Consider the following 27369-nt stretch of genomic DNA (forward strand, 5'->3'; position numbering starts at 1 on the left):
GTTTTAATCTGACTTCTTGCTGAAGAGAAAGGAATGGATGGCTGAATTTGGTATGCAATACGAGTCTTAAAGAACATCATCAATGGATTGAAAGATTCCACTTTCAGCTTTCTGTGAAAAAGTGCCTCAAGCAAGGTAAGGAGCTGTGCTGGCAGAGCCAAAGCATCCTTTATAGGTCCTGTATTTTGCCACAACATTAGTTAATATTCACAGAAGAATGCACTACGAGTAGATACAGTGTGATATTGCTCCTTTGTTTATGTTTAGTGTATCCCATGCGCCACTTGTAATCAGAGTGAGTGTTTTTTTCTTCTTATAATACCAGTGAATAGGTTTAACACACTGGAATGAACCAAAAGGGAACTCTGTTCTCACCCCCAGGATGAAAATACTGAGAACAATAGTCAGAATAGTGTTGTTTTCATTCTTCTTCTTTTTCTTCAGCGCTCCCTTCTCTCAGCTGGTAACAGACTCACCAGTCAGACAAAAGATGCACCTGTTTTGTTTCACAGGAGGTCTGTATGGCGACATGAAGACCGAACATCACAGTCCACTGTAGAGGTGCAGAAATAAAGAGCTTGAGGCTTGGTGTCTGTTTAATATCGACCAGACAGTCTATTATCCTGCCGCTCCACATGGTGCACTGTGAAGAACCTGATTTGAGCTGTTTAGTACAGCGGCGTGCTGTGCTTTGTAAGGTGGCGTGTTTTGTACAGCGGCGTGTTGTGCTTTTTTACATGATGGGTGCTCCCTGCTCTCCCTTCCTTTTGTTTATGTTGTGCTTGTTATTACTGGTTGGTGAGTCATGAGGTGCACAGAGGCACACATCACTCTGGATGTGTGTAATCCCTTGTGTTGGGCCATAACACGAGCTTTCTTCGTTCTAATCAGGTTGTCAACAACTTCGATTTGCATTTAACATTTTAAAAAATGAAAAAGAAAGTATACGAGAGAAGAAAATGTACTTCCAGTCGTACTCATTATGGCAAACTCAAAATTGCAAGATTGTTTTTGCGATTGCTTTAAAATTATTTATGGGCGACAGCTACTGCATGTTCCCAAAGCCATTTTGCATTTTTCCTCCATAATCCTTGAAATGTTGAGCATATCATCCAGGACCTTCATTTTAAAGAAAGTCTGAGCATGTCGGATATCAACTCGAGTGTTATTTTACACAGTAATACCTCACATAATATAATATTTAGGGGGCTTTAATATTTCACCAGTGTATTGCACAATTCAAAACACTGTGTGACAAACAGCGCCATGTTCGCAGATTGTCACGCTGAATGTAATTTGTTGCATTGAGAAACAAGTCATTCATCAGTTGAAGTTTACTTCAAATTGCTGTGTTAATGATGGTTAATAAATTCAGTTTGTCGCTATTGAATGATCAAACTCGTGGGGTATCAATGAACAAACAACATACACAACATTTTAAAAAGCACATGTATTAAAGGAGATTGGAGAAAGTTCCTTACAAAGTTTAGGGACCATAGATGGTCACCAATGTATGTTTTAGTGTTGACCTGTCTGAAAGAGCCTTTTACATCTGGGTATTAAGAGATGTTCCCTTTTTATAGAAGAAATAAGAACCATATTTGTGAGATTAGATATTTAAGGTTTGTTCTGGATCTAATATCTCTTGATCTTCAACAGTAACCTTCGGTTCTTGTTACCTTTGGCTTTTGACCCTCAGTTCCCCTCACTGTCGTGTCTTGAAAGTGGCTTTATGGGACTGACCTGTTCCAAGGAGTTGGGGGCAGGGAAGGACAAAGGCTCCGGACATGCAAGAAGGATATTAGCTGCTTTGCTTTCACGAGACTCATGTCGCTCCCAACTCCCCTGAGACCACTGAGCTGTATGAAATCAGTCCAATTGTTTAAGAGCTTATTGGTGATTTATTCATGTCATTTTTAGTATCGTACAATTACTGAAAACTTACATTGCATAGTAAAGGTAGCACTATTCAAATTTCTCTGTGAATAAACAACAAGTATTCAATCAACGGTCATTAGTCAATGATGTTGCAGTATACAGTGCAGCAGCACTATGTTAGGTCACCAGCGATCACTATGTTAATCCATACACAGTAGGCTTTCCCAATCACAAGACTAGGGCTTCTTTCCCGTGCTGAGCTAATTTCCTTTAGTTCAAATAAATGTCAAGACAGATACTAAATTGGGTTGCAGTGCCAGGGACAACATCCATGGATTGATTGCTGTGTTGTATGGCTGGTGCAACCAGACAAGGCTGAACTGTTAGTTCACAAACCAGTTCTGTGTAAATAACCGGCACATGTACTATATGTACTCTGTGAGATTGCTCTGGTAACCTGTGCAATTGTTTCCTTGAGTATCATTTGTAGTATTCTCAGAATTTGTAGTATTCTCAGAATTTATATCAAGTTTGGTTCTTAAAACCGATAAAGTTATTATTGTTGGAGATTTTAATATCCATGTGGATGTTGATAATGATTGCCTAGTGCTGCATTCATCTCATCTCCTGGTTGGACTCGATTTGTCAGAGAGTACAGAAACAAACCCAGCACAGCTTGGCCACACTGCTTGATCTTGTTCTTACTTGCGTTGACATTTTGACATTTTGAACGCTCCACTTCCTCTTCTGTCAGACCACAACCCTCATAACTTTGAATTTCTACTACCGAGGTGTACTCCGTGTTAGTCAAACACACTAGATAGATAACTAACTGATAATGCTAGATTAAAGAAAAAGATCTGATTCTTATTTGATTGACATGTCTCAATATAACAGGAACCTCTCTCACACTTTTAGTCCGTCCCAGATTGATCATCTTGTTGACTTGTTGACAGTGCCATAGGCTCTGACATAGACACTGGACTGACTGACCTGGAGAAGAAGAGGAGAAGAAAAGAGGAGGGAGGGAGGCTCCTGGTATAACCCCAACAGACCCGCAAACTGAAGCAAGCGTCACTGAAGCTATATGGCCAATGCTCAATCAACTAGAATCCTTCCGCTTTTGGTTGGCCAGATAGTCTATAAGATATAGAAGGCCCTCCAGAAAAGCCTAGCTAGCCCTATAAAACACAAATATATAAAAAAAAACAACACAGCAACTCTCTTCAGCACTGTAGCCAGGCTGACAGAGAGTCACAGCTCTGTTGTGAGCCTGCATTCCTATAAACCTTAGTACTTTATGACTTTACTTTTTTTTAATGAAAAATTTTTAACTATTATAAAAGATTATAATCTGCCCATCTGTCCTGCAGTGGAATCCTCTTGGAAAATGGAATTGAAACCGCTAAATATTGGTGTATGTATATTTGGAGTTTTTTTCCAACAACTTTCCATCAACCCGTTCACAATTATTTTCAACACCTACTACCTGTCCTCTTTGACCCATCCGGTTTTGCCTCTGGGCGGCGCTGCTTTAATTTAATTTTTTAATTTAATTTAGATATTATCAATGTGTCTCTCCAGCCACCAACCACACTCCTTCTTCAACTCTGTTATTAAACCTCCTGTCTGAAGACTCCTGATTGGATAGCCTCTGGATCTCTAACCTCAGAATCCTCTCACCCTCCTCTCCTCTCTCCCCTTCAATCAGAGAAACAAAATCATATAGTTTGATTAGTTGCACATCATAATAGTTTATTTATTTGATTCAAATTTGACAAATTACAACACCACACACACCTGGACCTTAAACACTGGTGAGTACAATATGACTTAATGGCTCTGTCATAGTTTCCTCTTTCTCTCTGTCCTGGTGTTGTTAGACCGTGCCACATTCGACACCACAGACTGACACATTTCTATTTTGACTGAGCAGTGAGCAGCATTTCAGTTTGCAATTATAATTAATTTATATTATCGATATCAGATTGATCTCAGTTTGTTGTGTAAAACGATACGCTACCATAACCAATCACGGAATCACTTTCCACTTCTGTCTGTTCCAATTTTATTTACCCAATTATATTACCTTATAACCATAAACTTTCATAAACATATCGACACAAACTTTCATATTGTATTGATAAAAACTATATTATATTTATAAAACCATAAAAATGAGAGCAGACTCAAAAAAAAAAATTCAAGCATGTCTTAAAAACATAAAAATGGATGAAACCGCACGAATTGATACTTACAGATGCAAAACGAATAGATCAATAATCTGGCTTAGAGATCAATTATCTCTTGATGTGGATTGTGGGTGCAGTTTTGCCTGCATTGCCCTGGCAACCACTGTAATCTTAAGAATCTTGGCGATGATGCTTATCTTAATAACTCCTGTAAAAAAAATAAAGCAAAACTTCATTCTTCAATCACACATTCTTCAAAAAAAATCAGCAGAAAATCAAGAAAAAAATCTCAAAAAGAAAATTGATTAGAATCGAGACTGGATTACTGATTACTGCAGACTGGATTAGGCAGCTCCTTCTGCTCCTCCTCTCTATCACATAGGATCCTCCAGAAGTCTGCCAAGCTCACTAAAACTAAGAAACACAAAAACTAAGAAAGAGATCACATGGCTCCTGCTAATGTCTGGCTCCATCAAAATTTAACTTCAAAAATCAATTCTTCTCTTAACCTTTCTAGCCTTGACCTACAATGCCTTGATGCTCCATCAGATCTTTGTAGTGCCAGCTTGCCAGCCTTGGACCCTCACGAGCACCTCTAGTATTACTAGAATGGTTTTAAGAGAGTAGTAGAGTAAGTCCGGGCTCGAGCCTTTACCACCTCAGTTCAGTCCGGACTTTTCACCTTCCTTCAGCCAAGACCTTTAAGAGTCCGAACTTGAGACAGAAAGACCTAGGTTAAGACCTTCCTTGGACCTCTTGACTATTTGAGGCTATGTTTAGTTTCATATGAACCCTTGATCTGCTGCTTAGGGCCTTTATATGCTTTTTCTCTCCACTGCGTATTCCTTTAGGATGCACTGAGTTTCTCTCTCCCTTTTTTTTCTCTCTTCTCTCTGCTTTACTAACTCTGCTTTCTCCCCGTTACTATTTCTCTTTACGTCTCATGGGTCCTTCGGACCCCTATCCTGATGGGCCGCCTCCTATCTGCCTGATGGATCGTCTGGATCATCTGACTCCCTGCTGGAGACTCCCACCACCTGTCCAATTCTCCACCCACTATTTCCCCCCCACCACATCCTATGCCCACTATGAACTATCTCTACACTCTGTCATAACTACTATTATGAATTATTCATATCCAATCCCATTAATTCTCCTGTTCTGTTTATCTCTTTACATCCTTTTTTAACATACATCTATTGCTGGGATCCTTTCCGGTTCATCCCCTCCTTGTTTTTTGAGGTCTTTCCTATTAGTTTTTTCTTAGTTTTTCTCCCTTTTTTTGATCTGAAGGGAGGCTTTGGGGTGGGTATGTCTTTATTTGTGGGAATAGTCCTTGCTAAATTGAGATTTCTTTTTGGCGCTGAGGTTACGGCCCCTGTCAGGATTAACAAGGATTACTAAAAGAGTAATGCTACTTTTTATCAGACCTGTATATGTTGCTTACATCGTTCTGCTTGGGAAACTGATGGAAAACATGCACATGCTCTCACACACACAATAAGTGAAATGTTTAATTTTTGTCTTGGATTTTCTGTGAGTGTCAGAGAAGAGATTAGAAACCTTCAATGTAAGTGTCACATATCAAGTGAACAAGGCGGCTGAAAAGACTACTGCACTACTTCACTGGTTTGAGTCTGCAATTATTAAGTAATTGATTGGAAGTGAGATGGAAGAAGTAGCCTCTACAATTGAGGTGTCTAATGATAGTTGCATTTTACTAAGTCCACTTTGCTTCTTGCCGTCTGGTCTTTATAAAATGCCGACAACACAACCTTCTGGCTCTACAGCAAATAAACCGACTGTAATCTCGGCAAACATTTGTGGACACCAAGCAAGCAGAATAATCTGGAGAGGATAGTGACTTGATTTAGCAGTGATTAATCTCTTCACAGCCAGATGACAGCTGTGTCCTTGATTTGTCTCACCAATTTGATCTCTAATTCAATTACACTATTAACACTTGGAAGAGCAGGGTGGGATTAGTGTGGGTGTTACACGTGTCCAGCCCAGAAGGCTAAGTCATGACTAGAGCTAAAGCAATTTGTGTCATTGAAATCCTGTGAAACATCAGACAAGTAAACACTAGTGTTACACATCTAAACTTCATTTTAACTACAGAAGTGACTGCAATCAGTCTTCGCTCTACATGGTTATGTGAGATTTGTAAGAAGTGGTTAATTATGTCAATTTTCACCTCAGATACCGAGTTAACCCCTCTCAGCTTGGAAGAGTTGAATAGGAAATATATATATTATTCTATATTTTGTAAATTACTTGACAGATGAGGATCATAATCACTTTGAGCTCTGCATGTCTCACATTGCTGTCAGGTCCAGTGAACGGACAGAGCGCTGCTGCAGGACTGTTTTTGACTCCATGTCCTGGTTGAAATATTTGGGCTCTTTATTGGAGGCCTTCTCCGAGTCCATGACAATTACATGGCCCATTGCTCTGCTCTGCTGCCTGAGGATATAATCTGGTTGTCTTCTGTCTTTTCCTGCACCTGCAGACAAAGCTGCCCTCCAGGCTTCCTCTGTAATATATCGGCTCAGTGTCGGCGCAGCCCTGTCAGTTTGTAGCCACAAGCACGTCATGAAGAGCAGACGGGAGCAACAACAGGATTACTAATTCTTGAGGTTGTCAAAAGTTACTTGTGGTCTGGATAGACATTTAGATAGGATTGCCTTTTCCTTTTTTTGTAATTTAGTTTAAATAACTGAAGATAACATTCTAGATGATGCATTGATGTGCAGTCATTTACATCGTTCGTTTGACTGCTTATTACACAGGAAAAAAAAGATTTCCCTGTTTTCTTTTTTAATCCACTTTAAGAGTCGTGTTTATTCCTTCACTCCCACTGAGCGAGTAACATCTGAACAGTAGGACTAATCCTCATTCACAAACATTCTGTCATGCAAAAACTACCAACCTCAGCCTTTATTCGTGCTCTATTACGATAACATCTGGAGTTGAGGGGAGACGCATCTTTCAATATTGCTCGTGTCACCTGTCAATTGCTGTTGGCCTATTTGGCGTGAGACGAGACCGTCTGGAGGAGCTGAACCAATCACAGGCATCAGGTTAATCTGTATATACACTTAGAGTAGAGCCCTGTCTTCTCTGTGGATACACACACACATACATACGCACGCACACACACACACACACACACACGTATACACATGGGCCGATGCAGACACTTGTTGAAATGTCCTTTTTGCCTTAATCACAGCTCAGACATGCAATTTTCCAGAGGATTAAGTGTTTTCAAAGAATACAGTTATTTATCAACTAAGAAGCATCTGTAATATCGTGTATAGATGAATTCTGAGTTGATGTGAACTAGAGGGATTATGGGAGGTCCATGTACAGCAGTGTCAATCTGTGAATGGGATAGTCGTGTTCGGTTGAAGAGTAAACGCAATGTGTGGTTTTCTCTTTCAGGTCGGGAGATGTGTGAAAGAGTGTGACGGACGGCCATGGGACTGGAGAGACGGTGGCTTCAGGCTGTCACCATTGCTGTAGCCATCTGTCTGCTAAGTAAGTATACTAATGCATGAATGGATCCATCAGATACACTTACATTACATTTCCATAATTCATGCATCCTTGTTCATAGTTTCCCTCAAATCTCTCTGTAAAATGCTTTATCAAGAAACTGTTAATCTGATCATTCATAAAATGGGTCCATACTATCAAAACGCAGTAGTAGAAACAGACACACGTATGTAACACTAACATGTAAACATGACTTATGCATGTACAGTCATTCGCTTTGATGAAAATATGCTTTGGATCACATTTGCATTATCATGATGATGGTACTGCTTTACTGTTTATCTTCAGTCTTTGACGACGTATTTTGATGCACATTTATCAGATTAAGGAAGCATTAATTTATAATCGTGTTCTCTCTTTTATTAGTTTGGATTATGAGTTTGTGCTGTAAACTGTTTTAAAGGTGGATGATGATAACTGAAAAAAGGATCTAGATTGAATTCAGTCAAATAATCTGTTGAATTTAAATTGAAAAGTTAAAAATATTCCACATTCACAAATTCAAACACATTAGCCTTTTTGTAAAACCTTCTCATCGGGCTTTCTCAGCTTGAGACAACTTGTTGGTTTTCCTCCATTTGTCTTGGCCATTTGTTTGCTTAGCTTCACCAAAAGCTCATTGTTTACCAACGTCCACAAGACCTGCAGTATGTCCCTCCCGGCAAAGCATCTGGCATATGTTGCCATTTAGCTGCCTCCATACAGTTTGTGTGACACCATAATGAATCTGGCAAAGCTCCCATTGCCTTAGATTGAAGAAAGTAAAGAGGAGGGGTTACAACAAAGAGCCATGAGTGATGAAGAGAGAATGGGGCCAAGATCCAAATTAAATAATATCTCTCGGTGTGGATTTAGATCAATCTGGGATTTATGCAACCCCCAGCACGAGGCACGCTTCTCTGTGTGCGTGCATGTGTTCGATTGGGGGGAGGGGAGGAGGGGGATTGATTTTGATGGTCCGCAGACCATGTGTGTACCCCAGGGGGTGGTGGGAGGTTGGCTGGTGGTCCTGCTGCCCTGCATCAGAGTATCACCACCAACCCCCTTCTGAGATTAAAGCAATCACCAGGCCAGATGAGTAGCAGAGTAAACACTGGCACCCAGTTGCGCACACACACCCATGTGAGCACATGGCAGTGAGTGAGAGGGAGGAGAGGATGCTCCAGGTGTCACTAATGGGATTGCTGTGTGTTTGCATGCTTTGCAGCTATATGATCTTGTCACCAAATGGCACTCCATTGCTTTACATGTCCTCTGATGACCCAGGTTCTTATCAGGGAAATACTCTGGGAATGTCGTCGATTCATGTCAATGTGTTTTGCCACCAATCGTTCTGTGTCCTGGCCTCCTGATTTGTCCTGCTCTCTCCACTCTGCCAAATATTTCTGCAAATATTTGATGAGCTGTTTTCAGCATCGCAAATATTTTTCACACGAATGAATGACTAACAAATTCAAAAGAAGTTAATCCGGCTACTATGGCAGCCATAACTGCCGTATTTCCCAGGCCTCTCTAGAGCATGATTCATATGTTTTTTACATTTGTTTGGGTTATTGTATTCTGTGCTATCAGAATCTCCTGCTTTACCCTGATATGCTTTTGCTTTTACAGGTGTGTCTCAATGTGTGGCATCATTGGTTCGTGCCAGAGAGGGGGCCTCTGCAGAACTAAGCTGCAATCTCACCCCTACACCCAAAGACGCCACCACCCCAAACCTCTTCCCTCTGCATGTAGTGGAATGGGTGCGCCTAGGTTACAACGTTCCCATCCTCATCAAATTTGGAGTGTATGCTCCTCGAGTTCATCCAAACTACAGGGGTAAGAGTTATTCAGATGTGTTAAATTACAGACTCCTTTCAGAAAACCCATGATGAACACATTGTGTATAACGGCATGTGGTACAAGCCATTCCCTTTAAGTAGACCCGAACGATCCATTTTTTCCCGAGCTTCAGCAATTTGACTGCACAAAGACTCTAATGGAGTGCGTTGACAACATGTCTCAGTAGTCGGAGGAAGAGCTGTCTCTGGCGCTATCATTATAGCAGTTTGTTTTGAAAAGATTCATGGGACTGCCTACCAATTGACAGATTTCTCTAATTATAGTTCTGTGGATTTTAGTGAATGGAAGTGTCCGTGTGACATTTCTTTTGTACCTCGAGTACCAATCATCTGAAGGTAGCAAAGGTAGACCTAAGTAGGTTTAGATTGCTGGTCTTCCTGAAGACTTGGGGAGGGGAAGTTTGAATGAAACAAAACTCCAAATAGGTAATCCATCCAAACCACAATCCCTGTAATTACTGCTGGTGTTCAGTCTGTGTGTGTCCAGACTGCGGTTGCAGTGCAAGGAAAGGGGAAGGGCAAGAATGGATGTGTTTTAATGGATGCAGTTAAAGGGGGTAGGGTAGCTGAGCAAGAAGAGGGGGGGTACCAGTAACGCTGTGCGTGGGGGGATTAAGAGTGTAGGTGGGGGCTTGGTGGTCTGATGGCAGTGTTTTATTAGTATGCTGAAGGGTGACCCAGTAAGGGGAGATTGTTATGCTGGAAGGAGGATGGATTCAGCATTGGGAATAATGGGAGTTTTCTTGCTGGAGCCCTATAATCCTCTCATTGTTCTGCCAGTAGACACAAGACAAAGAGGGGTATCACAACCTCCTTTTGCTTTGCCAAAGCCAAGAGGACTACTAGGACACCTAAAATACCATACTGTCCCAACTAGGTCACTAACATGTACAGGAAACCTCGCTTAAAGCCCCCCAAGAGGGTTTGAATCACAAACGGGCTACCTCTGCCGAGCTCATATTGTTGGCATGTTTAACCCTCTTGTAGGCTGTTAACCATATCATTGTTTCGGGGCAGTCATCTGATTCACAGGCAGCCATAATGGAGAAAACAACATTGTCCTAATAATAAGCAATATCTATCCCTTGTGTGTACTTGTCTGGTGTGGGCTTTACCCCTGTCTGCCTCAGATCCTCACATCTCCCCTCCCACTGGAGGCAGATGGCAGCATGTGAAGCGTGTCAGCGCTGTGGGTCTAATGTGTTCTACCCTCAAATTAAATTGTTGGGGGATTTCAGATTTAACCTTAAGACAGCCAAGTAGGCAACCTCTTCCTGATCTTTGTCTTGGCGTGCCTGAGATCTGCAACAAGAGAGTAGCAGTGAGGCTTGTACTGTTTTTCAGAGCCGGTGATGGATTTACAACATAATGGCTGCTTCCATTAAAGCTAAGTAAGGTGTCAGACTTCAATATGCATTACTGAATCGCTTTCCTGTCCTTCCTTTGGTGCACTCATTTTATTGCAAATGCCGCACAATAAATTAGAGTAAAATAAAACATAAAAAGCATTCCCAAAGGCTGTCTGTCCTCGGTCTGCTGCTTTATCTCAAGCTCACCATAGCTATAGGCCATTTTTAGAAACTGAGAAGGAAGAATCAAAGCCAGCGATATCTTGGATGAATATTTCAATCCATTAAACCAACATTTTTTGATACGATATCAGGTGTATTTGAGATTGCGCTCTGTATTTGAAAATTGTCACGGCTCCCGTGCTGTGTTCCTCCTTCAACCTTCTTGACACCAACTTGTCTCGGCCTCTGAGAGCTTCTCTTGTCTGGGAACCAGAAAGGTATGACATCCCGCTTCCTATGTGGAGCACACCCAGCTTGCCCTGCAGGGCTGAACATTAGTCAACTCACAACAAAGAGGAAACAGCCGGATAAACTCTGACTGACACACTATTATTGTCTGTTTGAATTAAAATTTGTTGAGACAATATGTTCAAGTTTTGCAGAGTCAGGATGGTTTACTGTTGCAGGGTTAGATCAAATGTCTCCTGTGTGCTGAAGTAAATCAGGAGAGACTGTGAGCAGGGAAGTCCGACCTGCGGTTAGAACGACAATGGGTAAACCCCCAGATCTCAGCAGGCCTTCATTACGCTGTCAGTGTGAGCTTTGATCACTGCAGAGGTTAAGGCCTGCACGTCGCATACACACACACTTAAATCTACAGATGTGCGCACACACACACACACAAAACATGAACTCTAAAGCCTTTGAACTACTCGACTTTTGCAATCATGCAACTATTTGCAAAAATAGCCCAGCTGAAAGGTGAAACTGATCAACCAGTTTTTCCGCTATAACTAGGTCAAGATGATGTGTGTTAAACAACGAAACAATGACCAGAGAATAGATGGCTGCAGCTCGGGAAGTTTCCCAGGTTTAAAGCGGCAGGCCTTTACAAAAGGTATGTTACCGCATGCCGTAGGTGTGTCACCGGCCAGATTCCTAAGAGCTTAAAATCAGAGTCAGTATTGTGCTAGGCAATCAATGTAGTCCAATTGTCTCTTCTGTCGATTAATATATCTACTACTAAAATAACTGACCGTGGGTTTAATTTTTATATCAGCATTGCCCACAATAAAAGCATTTTTTTCTAATGGTCAACTGAGTAACTAAAGCAAATTTTAGGAAACTATTAATGATTAACGTCAATCTTATTTCTTACTGACCAGAAAACAAAACTCAAGTTCTGTTTAAAAAAGAAACCTGTTCAAACACCTCTCAGCGGACCAAATTCCATATTTTTAAATACTTTGCTCCCTGATCATGTCCGAGAAGTGCTAATGTGACAAGTTCAGTTGCCGCTGTAGCGAAATTCAGCACGTGAGATGTGTGTGTGCTTGCTGATGAAGGGGTTAACAAAGCTGGATGGAGCGAGAGGGACAGATTTAACTGTAATCTATCTCACGACAAAGAGCTATTCATAAGAGGGTTAAACTGATTAGGGCGACAGGAGGATTGAAGAGAGAAATTTGGGGGAGTGGGAGGGGTGAGCTGTCAGAGGCAGGGGGCCGGTCCCAGACTTATGATTGTATTCAAATCAAAACACATCCCACAATGCACCTCCGCTCGGCTCTCTTATGCACATACGGATGGACAAAGAAAAGCAGTGATGATGCTTCTCCAAACAAAATGATCTTTCTTCCTCCATAGTCACCCCCACGATTGTATCGCATCTAGTTCACTAAACTCCACGTGTTACAATGTCAGCAAGTACCAGTAGGAACCCCCAATACAAAAATCACATGTTGATTTCTTTGCGTTGGAACAATACAACTCTTGTGCTGGAGCTTGAGTTGCCACAAAAGTAAGAAGATACAATACACGTGCAACCCTGGTGCTTAAATGTAACCAAAAATGCACTAGAATCATGTGGGTTAAATGTGCGTGGTGTAAAGTGTCCCTTGCTCTGTTGCATGGCAGTGCTTTCATGTCACCTCATCAATCTTGTCTCAAAACAAGAAGAAAGAATGAGAGATCAGAAACCGTGAGGCAAGGCCTACTCCTGGCCAGCGACTCTGAAAGCTGAGTTATTCCCAACCTGCCACCCACTGGGCGTGAACCTGGCTCTAGCTGATAGGAAGTCTTAGAAGTTTACACAGCACTGGTGGATTAGTGTTTCATTTTCTACGCTTAGCGTCACTGAAGCTCAACCTGCTGGAAACAGAAGATCATTTTAAGGTAGACTGGATCTGTCATGTGATAGATGCTGGAGGAAAAACAGTGAGAAGGAGGGTGAGGGGGGGGGGGGGGGATACGCGAAAGGAGCAGCAGCTATTGTTTCAACCATTCTCCCCGTGCACCAGAGAGTCCCATCATGTTTGTCTCTTGAGGAGGACTTGTAGACATTGTGGTAATATAGAGCCAGGGGGAGTGATGAATGTGTCTGCTGGGGAGTTTCGGAGCACAAAGGTCAGAAAGATCAACCTCTCATAGGCTGTCAATGGATTATCGATGCACACAATACGAGTAACCTCTCCGTAACCTCTCGTACAATTCCTCTCAAACTGAAAATCAGTTTGGGTTTTTACTGATATGGTTGATTGTTTTTCATCAGTTGTGTAGATATTGGAGCATATTTGCATTGTATCCGAGCACTGGGCCTTCAGAGAGAAAAGCAACCCTTTTTTGTAACACTCAGAGCAGAGAGAGTGCCATTTCAGATTTCAGTTCAAGTCCAAAGATACAACATTCAGATCAAAATAAAGCAACATTTGTCACACAGCGTCAGTCTTTTGTCTATCCGCAGGCTGAAAGGAAAACATTCCTCATTCATTTAACCCTCTCTTCCTTTTCTGCCTCTTGTGCCGCTAGACGTGACACAAGACAGTTTATTTTTTTCTAAATGTGTTTTTCCCCACCCCTCCCCTCCCCACGTTTGGCCCGACTGTGTTTCTCCAGCAATTGAATTCAAATCTAAACCTACAGCCCGGGCTTTTTCTTCTTCTTCTCTCGTCTCATCACTATGGTAACCTGAGAGAATGAGGGGGGGCTGCCATCTCTTTGTAGTGACGGACAAGAGGGAGGTTACGGGAAAGGGTTAAGTGTTCAACAGCGAAACCAGAATTCCCCTGCGGAGACCCAGGGGGCAGGGCGCCCACCAAATTTTGAAAATCAACTGTACACACCCACGTGCTTCTGAACCCACGAGATCAGTGCAGTCAGTCAGAGGGATTTCCACACGCTGCGTTTCAGTCACGTTACAAAGTTTAACAAGGGGTGCGATTAGCCACAGTAATCTCTGAGTATCCCATAATACATGGCCACACAAGGATTATATGTGTGTTAAAGAGCGTATGTGCGATTTTGCACGTGAAAGTGTTTTTCCTCTTCGTCAGCGGTGTGGCAGTTGATTCCATGACCGGCTGGAAAAGGTTGTGTCGGAAAATGGGCAAAGCAGGGAGGATCCCTTGGAGAGAGATAAAAGGAAAATACCTAAAGTTATCCGCACACCTGTTATCATCTGCCTGCACATTTCCTCTCCCTTTGCCCTGCCCAGTTGTTTGAAAGATGCTGACTGAAATGAGAGCCATTCATTTTATGGTGCTTTGAGAGTGAGCACTGCCCATCAAACACTGGTCTTTTAGGAGGTCAGTCAAACATTAAACCTAACTATCAAGCAGAGCAACAGCCCCAGTCAGGAATGCAGGGTTAATTGTTAGCCATTGTCTGCCTTTACTCTAAGTGTGTGTTTCACCCTGTCTTAAGGCCGCGAATAGAGTAGAATTATTTTCACACTAGCGTTTAGACTCTCCTCCAGGCACTGCTGTCTAGGGGGGGAAATGGTGTGAATAGTGAGGATATTGGGTTTCCCGTGATTATTGTTGCTTTAAGGCTGCTGGACATTCAAGAGTTCTCTGCTCTTGTTTACAGTCTGTTGACTGGGAGATAATCAGAAGATCAAATGAAGAGAATTACATTTTGTATTCTTTAGTTAATGACTTTGCACAGAGGATTGAACGTGTCAGAGATTTCTTTTATTATTCAAGCAGTCTGTCGGCTACAAACAAATATGACGAGATGGAGGAAACTTCTCCACATTCCCCTGTTCGCTTTCAAATGGCTTTGGCCGGGCCGTGCAACGTCTGTGTTTCCCCCACGGCATGCATCCTCCTGTCGTTTAAAGCTCTGAGATTGAAGGGGTAAAAAGAGTTCATTGAAAGACAGAATCAAAAGAAGGGGGAGGGAGGGTGGGTAACTTCAGTACCCTGAAAACCAGGCTGCAGTCACCAGGCAACCAGCAGATCAAGTTTCAAAGCTTCACAAGGAGTTGTAAGAAGTACAGAGGAGGAGAGGGGGGGTGTTGTGTGTGTGTGTGTGTGTGTTTGAGTGATCGGGAGATGTGTGCAAGGAGCCAAATGTGTGTCATGGTCATCATTGTTTAACTCTCTGCCCAGTGTCGCTGAAAAACTAGAAAAATTAAATGAAGAAAACAAGTTTTTTTTGTGGGTGATTTAATGAAGCTGCCTTCAAGTATTCCTGGCATGCTCATCCTAACTCTCCACTCCACCGCCACCCAAACCCTAAATGACAGAACACCAGCTCCATCTATATTTTGCAAATCATTACAATCATCGCTTGAGTGATTCACGTGTTTGCGCTTCAATTTAAGAGCCACGGACTTCTCATCCTAAAATTTCACATTTTGTCAGCCCTTATTTTCACAAGTCGTAATTATGTGGTTGCTTGTTTGTAACAGACATTAGAGCTACAGTTGATGTTCACACTGTGTGTGAATTTGTCTGCCAGCACAAAGTCTGACTTTGACTGTGGCTATGTGACACTGGATGCCTGTGTCCTCTGGATGGTAAGCCCTATTCCTGCATGTGCTGACTCTGCCTGTCTGGCTGTGTGTGTGTGTGTGTGTGTGCGTGTGCTGACCCTCTCTCTCTCTTTCTCGTCCCTTGCCCGTGGCCCCCTCACCCCTCCTTCCACAGGCCGTGTATCGCTGACCAGTGGTGCTTCTCTGCTGGTGGATCGGCTGACCCCGGAGGACGAGGGCTGGTTCGAATGTCGCATTCTGCTCCTGGACAGCAAAAAAGACGACTTTAGAAACGGCACATGGACCTTCCTCTCCATCACAGGTGCAGCACTGCAGTTTGTTCCGCTGCTCATCATCACTGGCACTGTCCTTGTTTAGAACGGCCACAGCGTGGAGCCTGGCTCCGACTCTGAAGGTGCTGGCGAGCTGAAGTGTGATAGCAGCATATCAGGGCGTTCTGTGTGACGTGCTGTGCACACAGTGATCCCAACTTGTCTTTGCTTAGCCTGCTCTGAGCTGATGTCATCATAGGAGTTATTCTAAAGAATAACAAGACCAGGACAGCATATATGTGGCTTGTGTGGGCTCAAGATTAAATGCATAAATCAGAGTGGCATCCCACTTACTATCTCTCTCTCTCACACACACACACACACACACACACACACAGACTGGTTCTCCCACAGTCGAGTTTAAAGTGAGGTCCATTGAGTGTGAGGTAGGGATTTGATATGATTGTACGACGGTGAATGAAAGGCCGACATGTGCTGCATCAGGTTGCAGATGACTGGACACCTTTGAACATAATATTATTACATCAGTGCATATATTGAGTATCATATGAATACATGTTGCTGATGTTAAGCAGTACCAAAACCAGACTTAACAAAGCCTTGTACATAGATTATGGCATATTTTACCTTGAGCTCATTCCAATGAAATGAGTGCATAATATTTTAGGATTGATGGTTCCATTGGAGAAAATAACATGAACATGATGGTGAGGTCCATATCATCCCATCAATAACACAGGAAAAATTAAATGTACAACTAAACATACAATTATCTCAGTCTAGATGTCTTTCGTCGGAGTTGCTGAAGTTTGGTGGCATCCCAGAGATTGTGCTTCATTTAAATGTGTGGTACTCAAAACATCACATTTGGAAGCATGTACAGGGTCTCATTTCAATTTCACACAGTGGAGTTCAAGATCCATAAATCTCAAACATGAACATTCAAGTAGATCCACCAACCCATCTCCACGAAGATGGAATTAAACTGCTTACAGGGTCTAGGGATCATCTAGATCAGTGGTTCTCAATGTGTGGTACGAGAAGGTACTCCCGGGGGTACGTGAAATTTGTGAAAAAATATATTTTAAAAAATTAGCATCCGTTTAAAAAATATTATTATACAAGTGTAATTTCAGAAACTGAATTGTAGATCTCCAAAGCGTCTAACCAAGAACTACAGGTGGTACCTCTCACAGCAATTCACACCAAAACTATTTAAGAAAACATTTAAGGCCTTTCTCGAGATGTCCACGCTGAAGAACATGCCATGGTGGACTGTGGATGTCTGCACTTAGTACTCAGTCAATTTTGTGCTCTGATTGTCTTCTATTTCCCAACTGAATATGTAAATAATAATGTTTCATCTGTTCTGTCTTGGTTCTAGCTCCACCTGTGTTTATCAAGACACCACCGACTTTCGTAGAGGTTCTGCTCGGAGATTCACTGACTCTCAACTGTGGAGCCCATGGCAACCCGCGACCAACTGTTGTCTGGTATAAAGATGAGAGCCAAATAGAGAAACATGAAAAAATAAAAGTGAGGTGGATTAACAGATGGCATTTGCTGTATTTTAATGAAATACTTTATAATTAACATTTTCTGGACCATTCATAGCTTTGATGTTCCTTTTAAGCAGACTCCATGACAGTTTTATAATCGTCCTCTGACTTCTCTCTTCTATCCTCTCTTAGGTCCTCAATGGTACCTTGTCTATGGCCTCTGTCACAAGAAATATTTCAGGAGTGTACAAATGTCACGTGTCCAATTCAGAGGGGAACCTCACCCACTCTACGCAGCTGCAGATTAAAGGTCAGTGTTGAACTGTCAAGGAAAGACATCATTAATATTATTATTATTACCTTTTCTGAGATAAAAGATGTATCTTCTGAACTCTGTTTTCCTCAAAAGCGTTCTGGTTGGACTGTGCTACTGAACAGGTTGACCATCATGGTTACAGAGTCCATACTGCCACCTACAGTCCATCCCCTGCTGTTGCATTGATTCACAGCCTTCCAACGCTCCCCATTGATCTCTTTAATCTATGTTATAACTGGCTGCATCACTATATAAACACAATTTTAACATTAGGGTTGGTTATGTTTTTCTCCAACTCGTCAACAGGACCTCCAATCATCATCATCTCCCCAGAGGACACCACTCTCAACATGTCCCAGGATGCAGTTCTGCAGTGTCAGGCTGATGCCTACCCTTCCAACCTCACTTACGAATGGCTGAAACAAGGACAGAATGTTTACCATATTGAGTGAGTACATGTCTTTAAAGAATAATGTATTTATGAACCCAAGACACTTAACATACTTGTTATCTGTTGAATGTAAAATATAGTTATTATGACATAATCAATCACAGTATCCTAATGTACTTAATTGGAATACTGGGTAGACTGTTTAAAGGAAGCCTTTTAAATATACACAATGGATCAATAGAGCCTGTTTTCAAAGCATGCTGCTAATGTAATCTAATTAGATTAATAATCTAATTTTACCACCATGAGCAGGCTATAAATTTAAAACAAAGAGGATTACGGTTCAGATCATTTTGATGTATTCTAAAATTACCTTCTCAAACATTCAATTGATTAACAATCTATTTTCATTCCAGTGAAATTTGTTTTCTTGTCAATTTGATCACTTCCTAAATTGCGCCCTGTGTTGTATCTTTTGGCTTTAGGTCGCTTAAATCCAGAGTGAAGGTTTTGGTGGATGGAACACTTCTGATCCCTAATCTCATCCCAGAGGATGCTGGCAACTATACCTGTATCCCATCTAATGGGTTACTCACCCCGCCCTCAGCCTCTGCATACCTCAAAGTGAAACGTAAGGGTTTAGCTTGCTATGAAAGTGTGTGGTTCCATGTACCCATGTGTCTTCTATAACCCTGAATGCCCTGAACAAGAACATCTTGTTTCACAACTTTGTGATTAATTCCTCTTCTTACATAACAGACCCTGCACGCGTGGGCCGAATGTCCCGGGAAACGTACTTGCCTTCAGGCATGGAGGGGGTAATTATCTGCCCAGTGCAGGCTGATCCGCCTGTGCTGTTTGTCAACTGGACCAAAGATGGGAACAAGTTGAATCTTGACAAGGTAAGCTACGCAGCATAGAAACACAAAGTGTCACATCCTCATGAATCCCGTTGCATCATTTCTTCCTCTTTTGATCTTTCCAGTTCCCAGGTTGGATAGTGAACTCAGAGGGCTCTGTTTTTATAGCAACAGCCAATGACAATGCTGTAGGCATCTACACGTGTACGGCCTATAACAGTTATGGCACCATGGGGCAGTCTGAACCCACCAAGGTCATTTTGCAGGTGAGGCTGATGGTCCCTTTCCTAGTAGTGTGCAAAGTTCTACATGGGCGGAAGTAAAAATCTCCCTCTCCTCCAGGACCCACCATCATTCCGAGTGCTTCCTCAGCCCGAGTATTTCCAGGAGGTGGGCAGAGACTTGATCATCCCCTGTGAAGCCGTTGGAGACCCCACTCCAAACATAACTTGGAGCAAGGTACAGAAAATATTCTACTCCGATAGTTATCTGGACTGCACACACACGTCTTATTCTTGCCTTATTGTAACCTGTTCCTGTCCCTCTTCACAGATTGGCCCTACTCCTCGCTCCCTGTACACGGTGATGGCTAACGGCTCCCTCCTGCTGCAGCCGCTCAGTAAAGATCACCAAGGGGGCTGGGAGTGCTTGGCCACAAATCGTGTAGTGACTGTCAGCGCAGGCACCGTGGTCATGGTGCTGGGTGAGCGGGCCGACCTTATTTCAGCAAACCATCGTGTTCGTTTGAGCGCAGCCACGCGTATTGTCAACAGTTCAAACTTAAATATGAGTTTTTCTGTTCCTCAGGCACAAGTCCTCATGCTGTATCTTCAGTATCTGTCACCACGGAGATGGACCAGGCCAATGTGTCCTGGGTGCCTGGCTATGATGGTGGATACACCCAGAAGTTCACTGTATGGTCAGTAACATAAAAATACATACTGTATGAAAAATAATTCTAACTGTTTTCTGCTCTGTCTTTATAATTTCTGTTTTACATTTTTCCCAGGTTCAAGCAGGCATTTCGAGGAAAACATGAATGGGCGTCTTTGCCTGTGCCGACATCTAAAAACTACCTGCTGGTGACCGGGCTACTTGCTGACACCGGCTATCAGTTCAGCCTTCTACCTCAGAATAAACTCGGCTCTGGACCTTTCAGTGCAATTGTTTCTGTGCGGACTGAAGGTTTGTGCAAGTGAACATGTTCTGTTTGGAGTTTCTCTCACTCTCTCATGATGTTTTGCTGTCAGTATGTATCAGTTTGATCTTATATTGGGTCTTCTGTCAGCTGTGCCGACAGAATCACCGACGGCCGTCACCACTCTCCCAATCCTGGATCCTCCGATACTCCTGTCCGCCAACCAGACCGACCGAGGTGTTCTCCTCCAGTGGTCGCCTCCGGGGGCGCCATCCTCTCCACTGACGGGCTTTGTGCTGCAGGCCCGCAGGGATCGGGGCCAATGGGTCATCCTCAGCAGCAACATCAGTGCCAATCAGAGTGAACTACTTGTACAAGGACTGTTAAGGGTACCGATCAGATAATGTCTTACTCAGCTGTACTTTAAAAAGATCAATCAGTGTGGCCTCTGGATTTCTTGCTTTGCACATGTAGAATAACTAGTTATTTGGCCACACATTGTGTTAAATCAAACACGTGTATGACAATAACAACATGAGCATACTAGTTCATGTTTAATCAAACACCTGATCTGCCTCTCCTTCAGGACTCCAGTTATGATCTGAGGCTAATGTCTTGTAGCAACAACGTTCTCAGTGAACCGAGTGAGTCTGTCAATGCATCCACCACAGGTAAGTGGCTTTGTATAGATTACTAAGAGCGTTAGATGCGTTTTGAGTCACGGTTCCAACATTCCACGGCATTGACCTGATTACAGGGATGGAGATTTACCCCCTGCGCACAAGTTTCTTGGAGTTCATCCCTGAGCCCCTGTTGGCCGGAGTGTTGGGGGGAGTTTGCTTCCTGTTTGTGGCCATCATTCTCTCATTGGTGACAGCATGCTACATGGGTCAAAGGAGACAGCGTCGGCGCAGAAAGAGAAGACAAGGTAAAACGTTGGATTTGAACATTTGGTTTGTGTGCGGAAAGTGACATTTTCGACTTCCAAGTTTACGTCAAATACACAATTTCAACCGTGTTGCATTTTAATCCTTCCTTCTCTCTTAGATCTCCCGTCTGCTCTCCAGAAGAGCTCATCCCCAGAGTAAGTGTCCTTACCAGTACAGCTCTATATTTTCTTTAATATTTTATTACCTTAATTTTGTATTTAGATTGTAACAGTCCATATGATCAAACTGGAATGTTATTATAGCCACCAGTAGACTGGTAAAACACTCAAAGCTAACTTAGTCTAGTTAAATCAGTTTTATTTTTACAGCCTCAACATCACGAATCCCAAACTTTACGACATGCCCTGTCCTTTTCGATCATTATTTCAGTTAAGGAATAACTTCACAAATTATATTACCAGCAACAATGCTCCTGCTTTCTAACTACATAACTTTATTAAATAACATATTTATAATACTTGATGACATTTTGACTGAAACCAACAATGACTACAAACACATCATTACAATCTCTTCTTTGATGTAGTATTGATGTATGTGGAGACACTTTAATACTTTTTTTATCAGAACCTGCAGCACTTTAAGGTTTGTTCTAAGCAAAAAATAAATGATTGTCCATGTCTTTCTCAGAACTCGCTCACCTCCTCGCAGCCCGGACAGTGTCCTAAAGCTGAAGCTGTGTCCGCAGCTTCCCTTCTTCCCCAAATCCTCCTCACAGTTCGACCGGTCGTCCTTTGATAAAGGCAGCCGTGGGGAATACCACGACCAGCGGAAACAACTTCTGTCCAACTCATCTCCGCCACCGCATTATACACTCTTTGAGAGTCACCTGGGCTCTCAGGACACTTCACCATCTGCTCTGGAGTCCATCTCCAGAGGCCCAGATGGGCGCTTCATTGTCCAACCCCTGCCACAGGGTTCCAGCCCCTCCAATAAGAAAAACTCGACAATAGAGGTCCTGCAAAGTAATGGTGGGGCAAGTGGTTCAGGGAGCAACAGGACGTCATTCAGGGACTCCCCTAAGTCGAGCATATTAAGCTCAGAGAAGGACAAGAGGAAGGATTCTCCTCTCACTGTGGACGTCCCAGAGTTGAGCAGACCGCCTTCCTCGCCTGGAAGAGTACGAGCCATGGCCAGAAACTTCTCCCGTCACGGCTGCTTTTACTCTGATGACGAACAAGGCTCCGAGGCTCTATTAGAAAGAGCCAGCTTCTATTCAGACAACACTGAGAAAAAGCCCAGCGATTCTCTCAGGAGATATCGCATACCAGGCCACACCGAAGATCTCATCCCAAGTTTTGTGAGGAGAACAGAGTTGCTGAATAGAGACAGAGACAGACAACACCATTCAAACTACCAGCCAATAGAGAGTCAGCTGACTAATAACAGCACCATGGTCTCACAGCTTGACAGCGAGCTGGAGGGTGGGAGTATTAATAAGTGTGTCCAACGAGCAAAAGAGAGGGAAGAAATGGAGAGGGAGCTGGAGAGCTATACAGCCGATCAAAGAAGTCGAGGTCGTGGGAGAGACGATGGACAGTCTAGTAAGACAAAAAGCCCTCAAAGGGACACACCCAATGCAGAGAAAGAGCCTATATGGAAACCACAGGATGTAGCAATAAGACGGAAACACCGGCCCTCAAGTCAGACAAGTCGAGTATCTGACTATCGAAAGGCGTGCTACTTTGGGAACGCCAGCAGTCCCATGGACCGACTCCCTACGTCTTGCATACAGTGGGACATTAGTCCTGTTACATCCGCCACCAGCCTCCTTCCTGCACAGAGCTCCCAGCATGCTCGCACGCGTCGGGAAACCACGGAGGACTCTCTTGCTGTTGATCCGTCACGCTCTCCAGTCACTCAGAACACCTCCCTCCCCATGCTGTCCCCCGACGTGAGCTCTGAAAGCCCCCCTGTTCTGTGTCTAGAAACACCAGACAGAGCCAGGTCATTGAGTCCTCTGAGAGAGCAGGATAGATGCAGGAAGTCCATGACTGAGCAGGGCTTAGGGGAAAAGACACAAGACAAAGGTGCTGTTGCGTCAAGGTCCAGACATTCATATGCAGGCGCTCAGCCCTCGGGTTCAGCTGCCAGAGGTCCTTCAGTTGAGAGTTCAGCCTCCGCACAATTTAGTCAGCCTGAGAGAACTACAAAATACTACACAGCCACAAGGGATCCCAGTCCATCAAGTTATTCTACCTTACCCTATGAACATATTGAAGTAGGGGCAAAGGCCAAAGGAAAAGACACTCAGGCCCGAGATGACAGGCGAAGTTCAGGGTTTTACTCTGAAAGAGAGGGTGTGCGAACACGCTCCAGGAGAAGTGAAAAATGTCTTTTCTCTGAAAGTCCAAGCCCCGTTTCAACATTGACACTTGTAGAAGAAGTGGATAGTGACCAGTCCCACTTTTCTGTCCCTGGAACGTCAGGGTCCTTCAAGGCAAAGCCTGCCACTCCATCTCCCCAGATGTCCCCACTGCAGACAAGTGCAATTCTTGAATACCTGAGCCTCCCGGGTTTCATTGAAATGAGCGTGGATGAGCCTGTGGAAGATGCTGCAGCGACAGACACTGCTGGACAAAGTTCAGAACTAAAGCAATCATCCCCCGTGGTTAAGCCTGATATCGTTCCTAAAAACTGTGATGTTCATGTTCAGGACAACCGGAACACACACTCGACCCCCCATACTGCAGAAGCCGGCTTTTATTCTGGTAAAAAACAAGGCCATAAGCACTCCCTCCATGTGGACGCTAGAGATACTTCACATAGAGTAAGATTTCCAGATGACGCAACGCCATCGTCACCTGGTCCAGAGAAAACTAGCAAGCAGCTGTATAATGAGAAAACACTAATTCGGATTGGTAGCAAAAGTACAGACAGACCTGAGTCCAGCTTTGGATCTAGGTCAGCTCACACGTTGCTCAGTGCAGCTCGAGGAATGGCAGATATCGTGTCAAAACACCCACAGAGCAGAGGAGACAGTCGTGAGTCTCTTTCAGAGCAATCCCAAAGACGAGCTTCTCAGGGCAGCAGGACGAATAACATCGCATCACGAATATGTCAAGTCCCTGTGCCATTTCTAAAGAAGTCCTTAAGCATAGGCCCTTGTAGGACACTCTCGGGAATGGGACAGCCGCGTCCTTTCCTAAAGAAGTCCATCAGCTTAGGCTCACAGAGGTGGGAGCACTTTGAGAGCCCGAGGACATATATTTCTGAGAAGTGTTACTGGGACGAGTTCCCAAACCCAGATGTCAGGGTGAAGTCCTACAGTTTGGGTCGCAGTCCACCTTCCCTTCCCAGGCCGGGACCCTCCTGGAGGGAGTACGCCCCATTCAGACGACCCAGCATGGAGAGCTTGGAGAGGTCTCACCACGCACAAAGATCTTTAGCAAACCCTTCCTACCTCACTCCTTCCATGTACCCACCGAGACGAACCTCAATGTCCCCAATGCTGGAACGCTCCGATCCACGAAGGCAACCCACTGTTTTCCCACAGGCCTCCAGGTGGTCTCCCTCTTATCAAGATACCATGAGGTCCGCCCCGATTAAATATGTCCCCATCCCTGTCCCCGAGTACCAACACTGGCCAGGATCCAGAGGGGAAAGCATGAGACCCATGGACCCCAGCAGAGGCCCTCCGAGGCCCTACATGCCCAGAGGCATCAGCTGGCCCTCGCCTCACTATGCCCCCTTTCTATCCAGAGAGGCAGAAAGTTACAGACAGCCAGACAGGGTGATGAGGAGGAGAGGAGACGGAGATCAGGGAGGTCAGAGAGACCAGGGAGGGGGGGAGGACCAGCTACGCCAGTCAGAGCAGTGGTAGAGGCAGCGCCGGTCTCTTCCGACAGTCCCTGTCCATCACGCCCACACTGCTCAGCTCCCCCGAAACCACAGAGGAGAGCGAGCGGCACAGATCTGAGATGGAGCCGCCTGAGAGGAGAGTGAAAAGGTGAAACGCCACCACAGCTGGAGAATAACAACAAACTCACTGGAGTGTCTTCCTGGCAGAGGAATTTACCTTCGTTACCAAAATAACATGAATACTGTTGTTTTTGTTTCTCGTTGGCGATGCCTGTGACCTGACCACTTGTTTTGTCTACCTCATTAGAAGGAACACGTCAGTAGACGAGAGTTATGAGTGGGACTCTGCTGATGCGTGTGTGGACTCGGAGGTCCTGGAGGCCATGAGGTTTGATCAGTCACAAATGGGTTTTCGGAGAGGCTGGTCGGAGCTCAGAAATGATCAAGCTGGTGGCCTCCAGGACCGGCGACAGAAAGGTAATCTTGTCCTCTTTCTCGTTGTGTGATGTTGGTGGTGTGGCATGTGGCGTCGTGAGTGTGATGCTTCGTTGGATGTCGCTGCATGTGTTCACCCCGTACCCTTGTGGTGTGGTTATTGTGAGCTCGTCCCATGACATTTCCCATCCATGCATTTCCTCTCCCTGATGCCATCCCCAGGCCCGTGTCCCTCAGTCAGCCCGCCAGTTTCCAACCCATCTCGCTGCCAGTACAGCCGCTCCCTAAGCGAAGCGCGTTTCAACGCTCTCCGCCAGGAATACCAGGAGTTCAGGCAGACTCAGGAACCCATCTGTTCCCGTGAGCCCTGCCTCGACCCGGGCCACGATTCAGACTCCGGCTCGGCACTACTCTAGCGGCGCAACTCGGTCCGTTATTCCGCTTGGCCGCTCACCTCTTCCCTCTATATTTCCACCTCTCACTGTTCACCTGCCTGAATCCTTTTCTTGCCTGCTACTGTGTCACCCATGAGCAGTGGATCTGCGCCTGCCCAGATCCATGCTGCTCACGTCACAGCTCAAACATTTGAAAGGTTGTCGTTTGAAGGACTGTTCTGATACTCTACTCCTCTTTGTCTTTCACAGGTACTGAGACAGATACCAAAAAGCAGTTTTAATGAACAGACGACAGCACTGTGGTACTGGACATAGTCACACATCACTGGAGCGTTCTCACGGAAGAAAACTAATGGTTCAAAGTTTGTACCGCCTCCGTTGTTATCCGCTGATGTCATATTTTTCTTGTACTTGTTCCATTGTGCTTTGCATAATGAAGCCGAGAAGGGATTATTTATTTTTCTGAGAAGCTTGCGCAACTGTATTTTGGAGATTTTTGTTTTTCTTCTTCTTTTTTAAACCATGACAATCAGGCACACAAGGTCCCTTTGATAAATGAAATGCTCACCCTGGACTTAGACAGTTTTACAGATGACGGAGACTTGCTTTCTAAAAGCAGCAGCATGCTACATGATGACGGTTGTATTTCAACTTCCTGTCCATCACATTAAAGACTCCCCTTTGATAATGAAGGGATGCTCATATGGAGGTTTGTATGATCTGTTTGTGGAAATTGTTTTAGTATGTAATGTTGCCTGTGTTGCCAATCAAACACGGCTCAAGGCAATTCCACTACCATCTCCCTCTGAATAGGACAAATATATATAATATATAGTACTTATATAATAGTACTCAAAAATCACATAATTAGATAACTCCAATCGTTTTTGTACTTTGGTATCAAATCGTGGAGCAGTTCCCAATATCTAACTTACAGACAATAATTTACTGTATTTAAAAGAAGAATTTGTTTGTTTTTTGCCACCGTGGGTTTCCTGTTGGTTCCCTGAACTTATTTCCTGTTTATGCATATTATATTTCACAACAACATTCACTTGTTAAGACTTTAGAAATGAAATCACTTCAAATAGCTTCCCAGTATTTGTTCCAGATGTACAAATGTTTATATGTACTTTAATGTGAATGAACCCCCCTGTATTGTATATTTGACTTCATTATTTCATCAGTTGAGAAAATGCTACTTTACTCCACCTGAATTGGTCAAAGATTGCCTCTTTTATTGAATTACAGAGACCGTAAAACTTGATTATAACACAGGGAACATGATTTTTGCCTTATTTTTGTTGATGTCACAAGCACGCACTACTTGATTGACCACGTAATGTTTGAGATGACATGATCAAATGAAAATGATCTGAGCATAACAAATTATTGAAAAGTTGTTACTTTTGTTTTTACACAAGTTTTGCTCACATGAGTATTTCTTTATACTTATAAAGGTGAGTTATGATATGCAACAATGTTTACAATTCACTTCATTGATGTGGAGGCAACACTGTGAATATTTCATCGACTTCTGATTCTGTATCTG

The 27369-nt window shown here is 43.7% G+C and overlaps 1 protein-coding gene across 2 annotated transcripts; it reads left to right on the forward strand.

The window, feature by feature from the left end:
• The first annotated feature begins 54 nt into the window (after window positions 1-54).
• Window positions 55-26528, forward strand: igsf9b (immunoglobulin superfamily, member 9b). Of its 2 annotated transcripts, XM_056419928.1 has the most exons (22): window positions 55-135; window positions 7518-7613; window positions 9243-9449; window positions 15915-16061; window positions 17417-17568; window positions 17724-17841; window positions 18154-18295; window positions 18724-18869; window positions 18998-19140; window positions 19224-19364; window positions 19441-19557; window positions 19651-19801; window positions 19906-20017; window positions 20108-20283; window positions 20387-20625; window positions 20823-20907; window positions 20994-21164; window positions 21284-21320; window positions 21817-25135; window positions 25295-25464; window positions 25645-25850; window positions 26067-26528. In XM_056419928.1, exons 2-19 carry the CDS (start codon window positions 7553-7555, stop codon window positions 25007-25009), a joined length of 5538 nt encoding a protein of 1845 aa, XP_056275903.1. In that variant the 5' UTR covers window positions 55-135; window positions 7518-7552; the 3' UTR covers window positions 25010-25135; window positions 25295-25464; window positions 25645-25850; window positions 26067-26528. The 2 variants fall into 2 exon arrangements, with proteins under 2 accessions (XP_056275903.1, XP_056275905.1); XM_056419930.1 differs by lacking the exon at window positions 25645-25850.
• The last annotated feature ends 841 nt before the right edge of the window (window positions 26529-27369 follow it).

Source organism: Pseudoliparis swirei, chromosome 7, assembly GCF_029220125.1.
Source record: "Pseudoliparis swirei isolate HS2019 ecotype Mariana Trench chromosome 7, NWPU_hadal_v1, whole genome shotgun sequence".
NCBI classification, from domain to species: domain Eukaryota; kingdom Metazoa; phylum Chordata; class Actinopteri; order Perciformes; family Liparidae; genus Pseudoliparis; species Pseudoliparis swirei.

Bases quoted from the DNA above. Each gene is read 5' to 3' on its own strand.
- igsf9b (XM_056419928.1), top strand. From the start codon at position 7,553: ATGGGACTGGAGAGACGGTGGCTTCAGGCTGTCACCATTGCTGTAGCC. The intron at 18,296-18,723 runs GTGAGTACATGT...TTTTGGCTTTAG, and splicing joins CAGAATGTTTACCATATTGA to GTCGCTTAAATCCAGAGTGA. The intron at 19,802-19,905 runs GTGAGCGGGCCG...TCTGTTCCTCAG, and splicing joins CACCGTGGTCATGGTGCTGG to GCACAAGTCCTCATGCTGTA.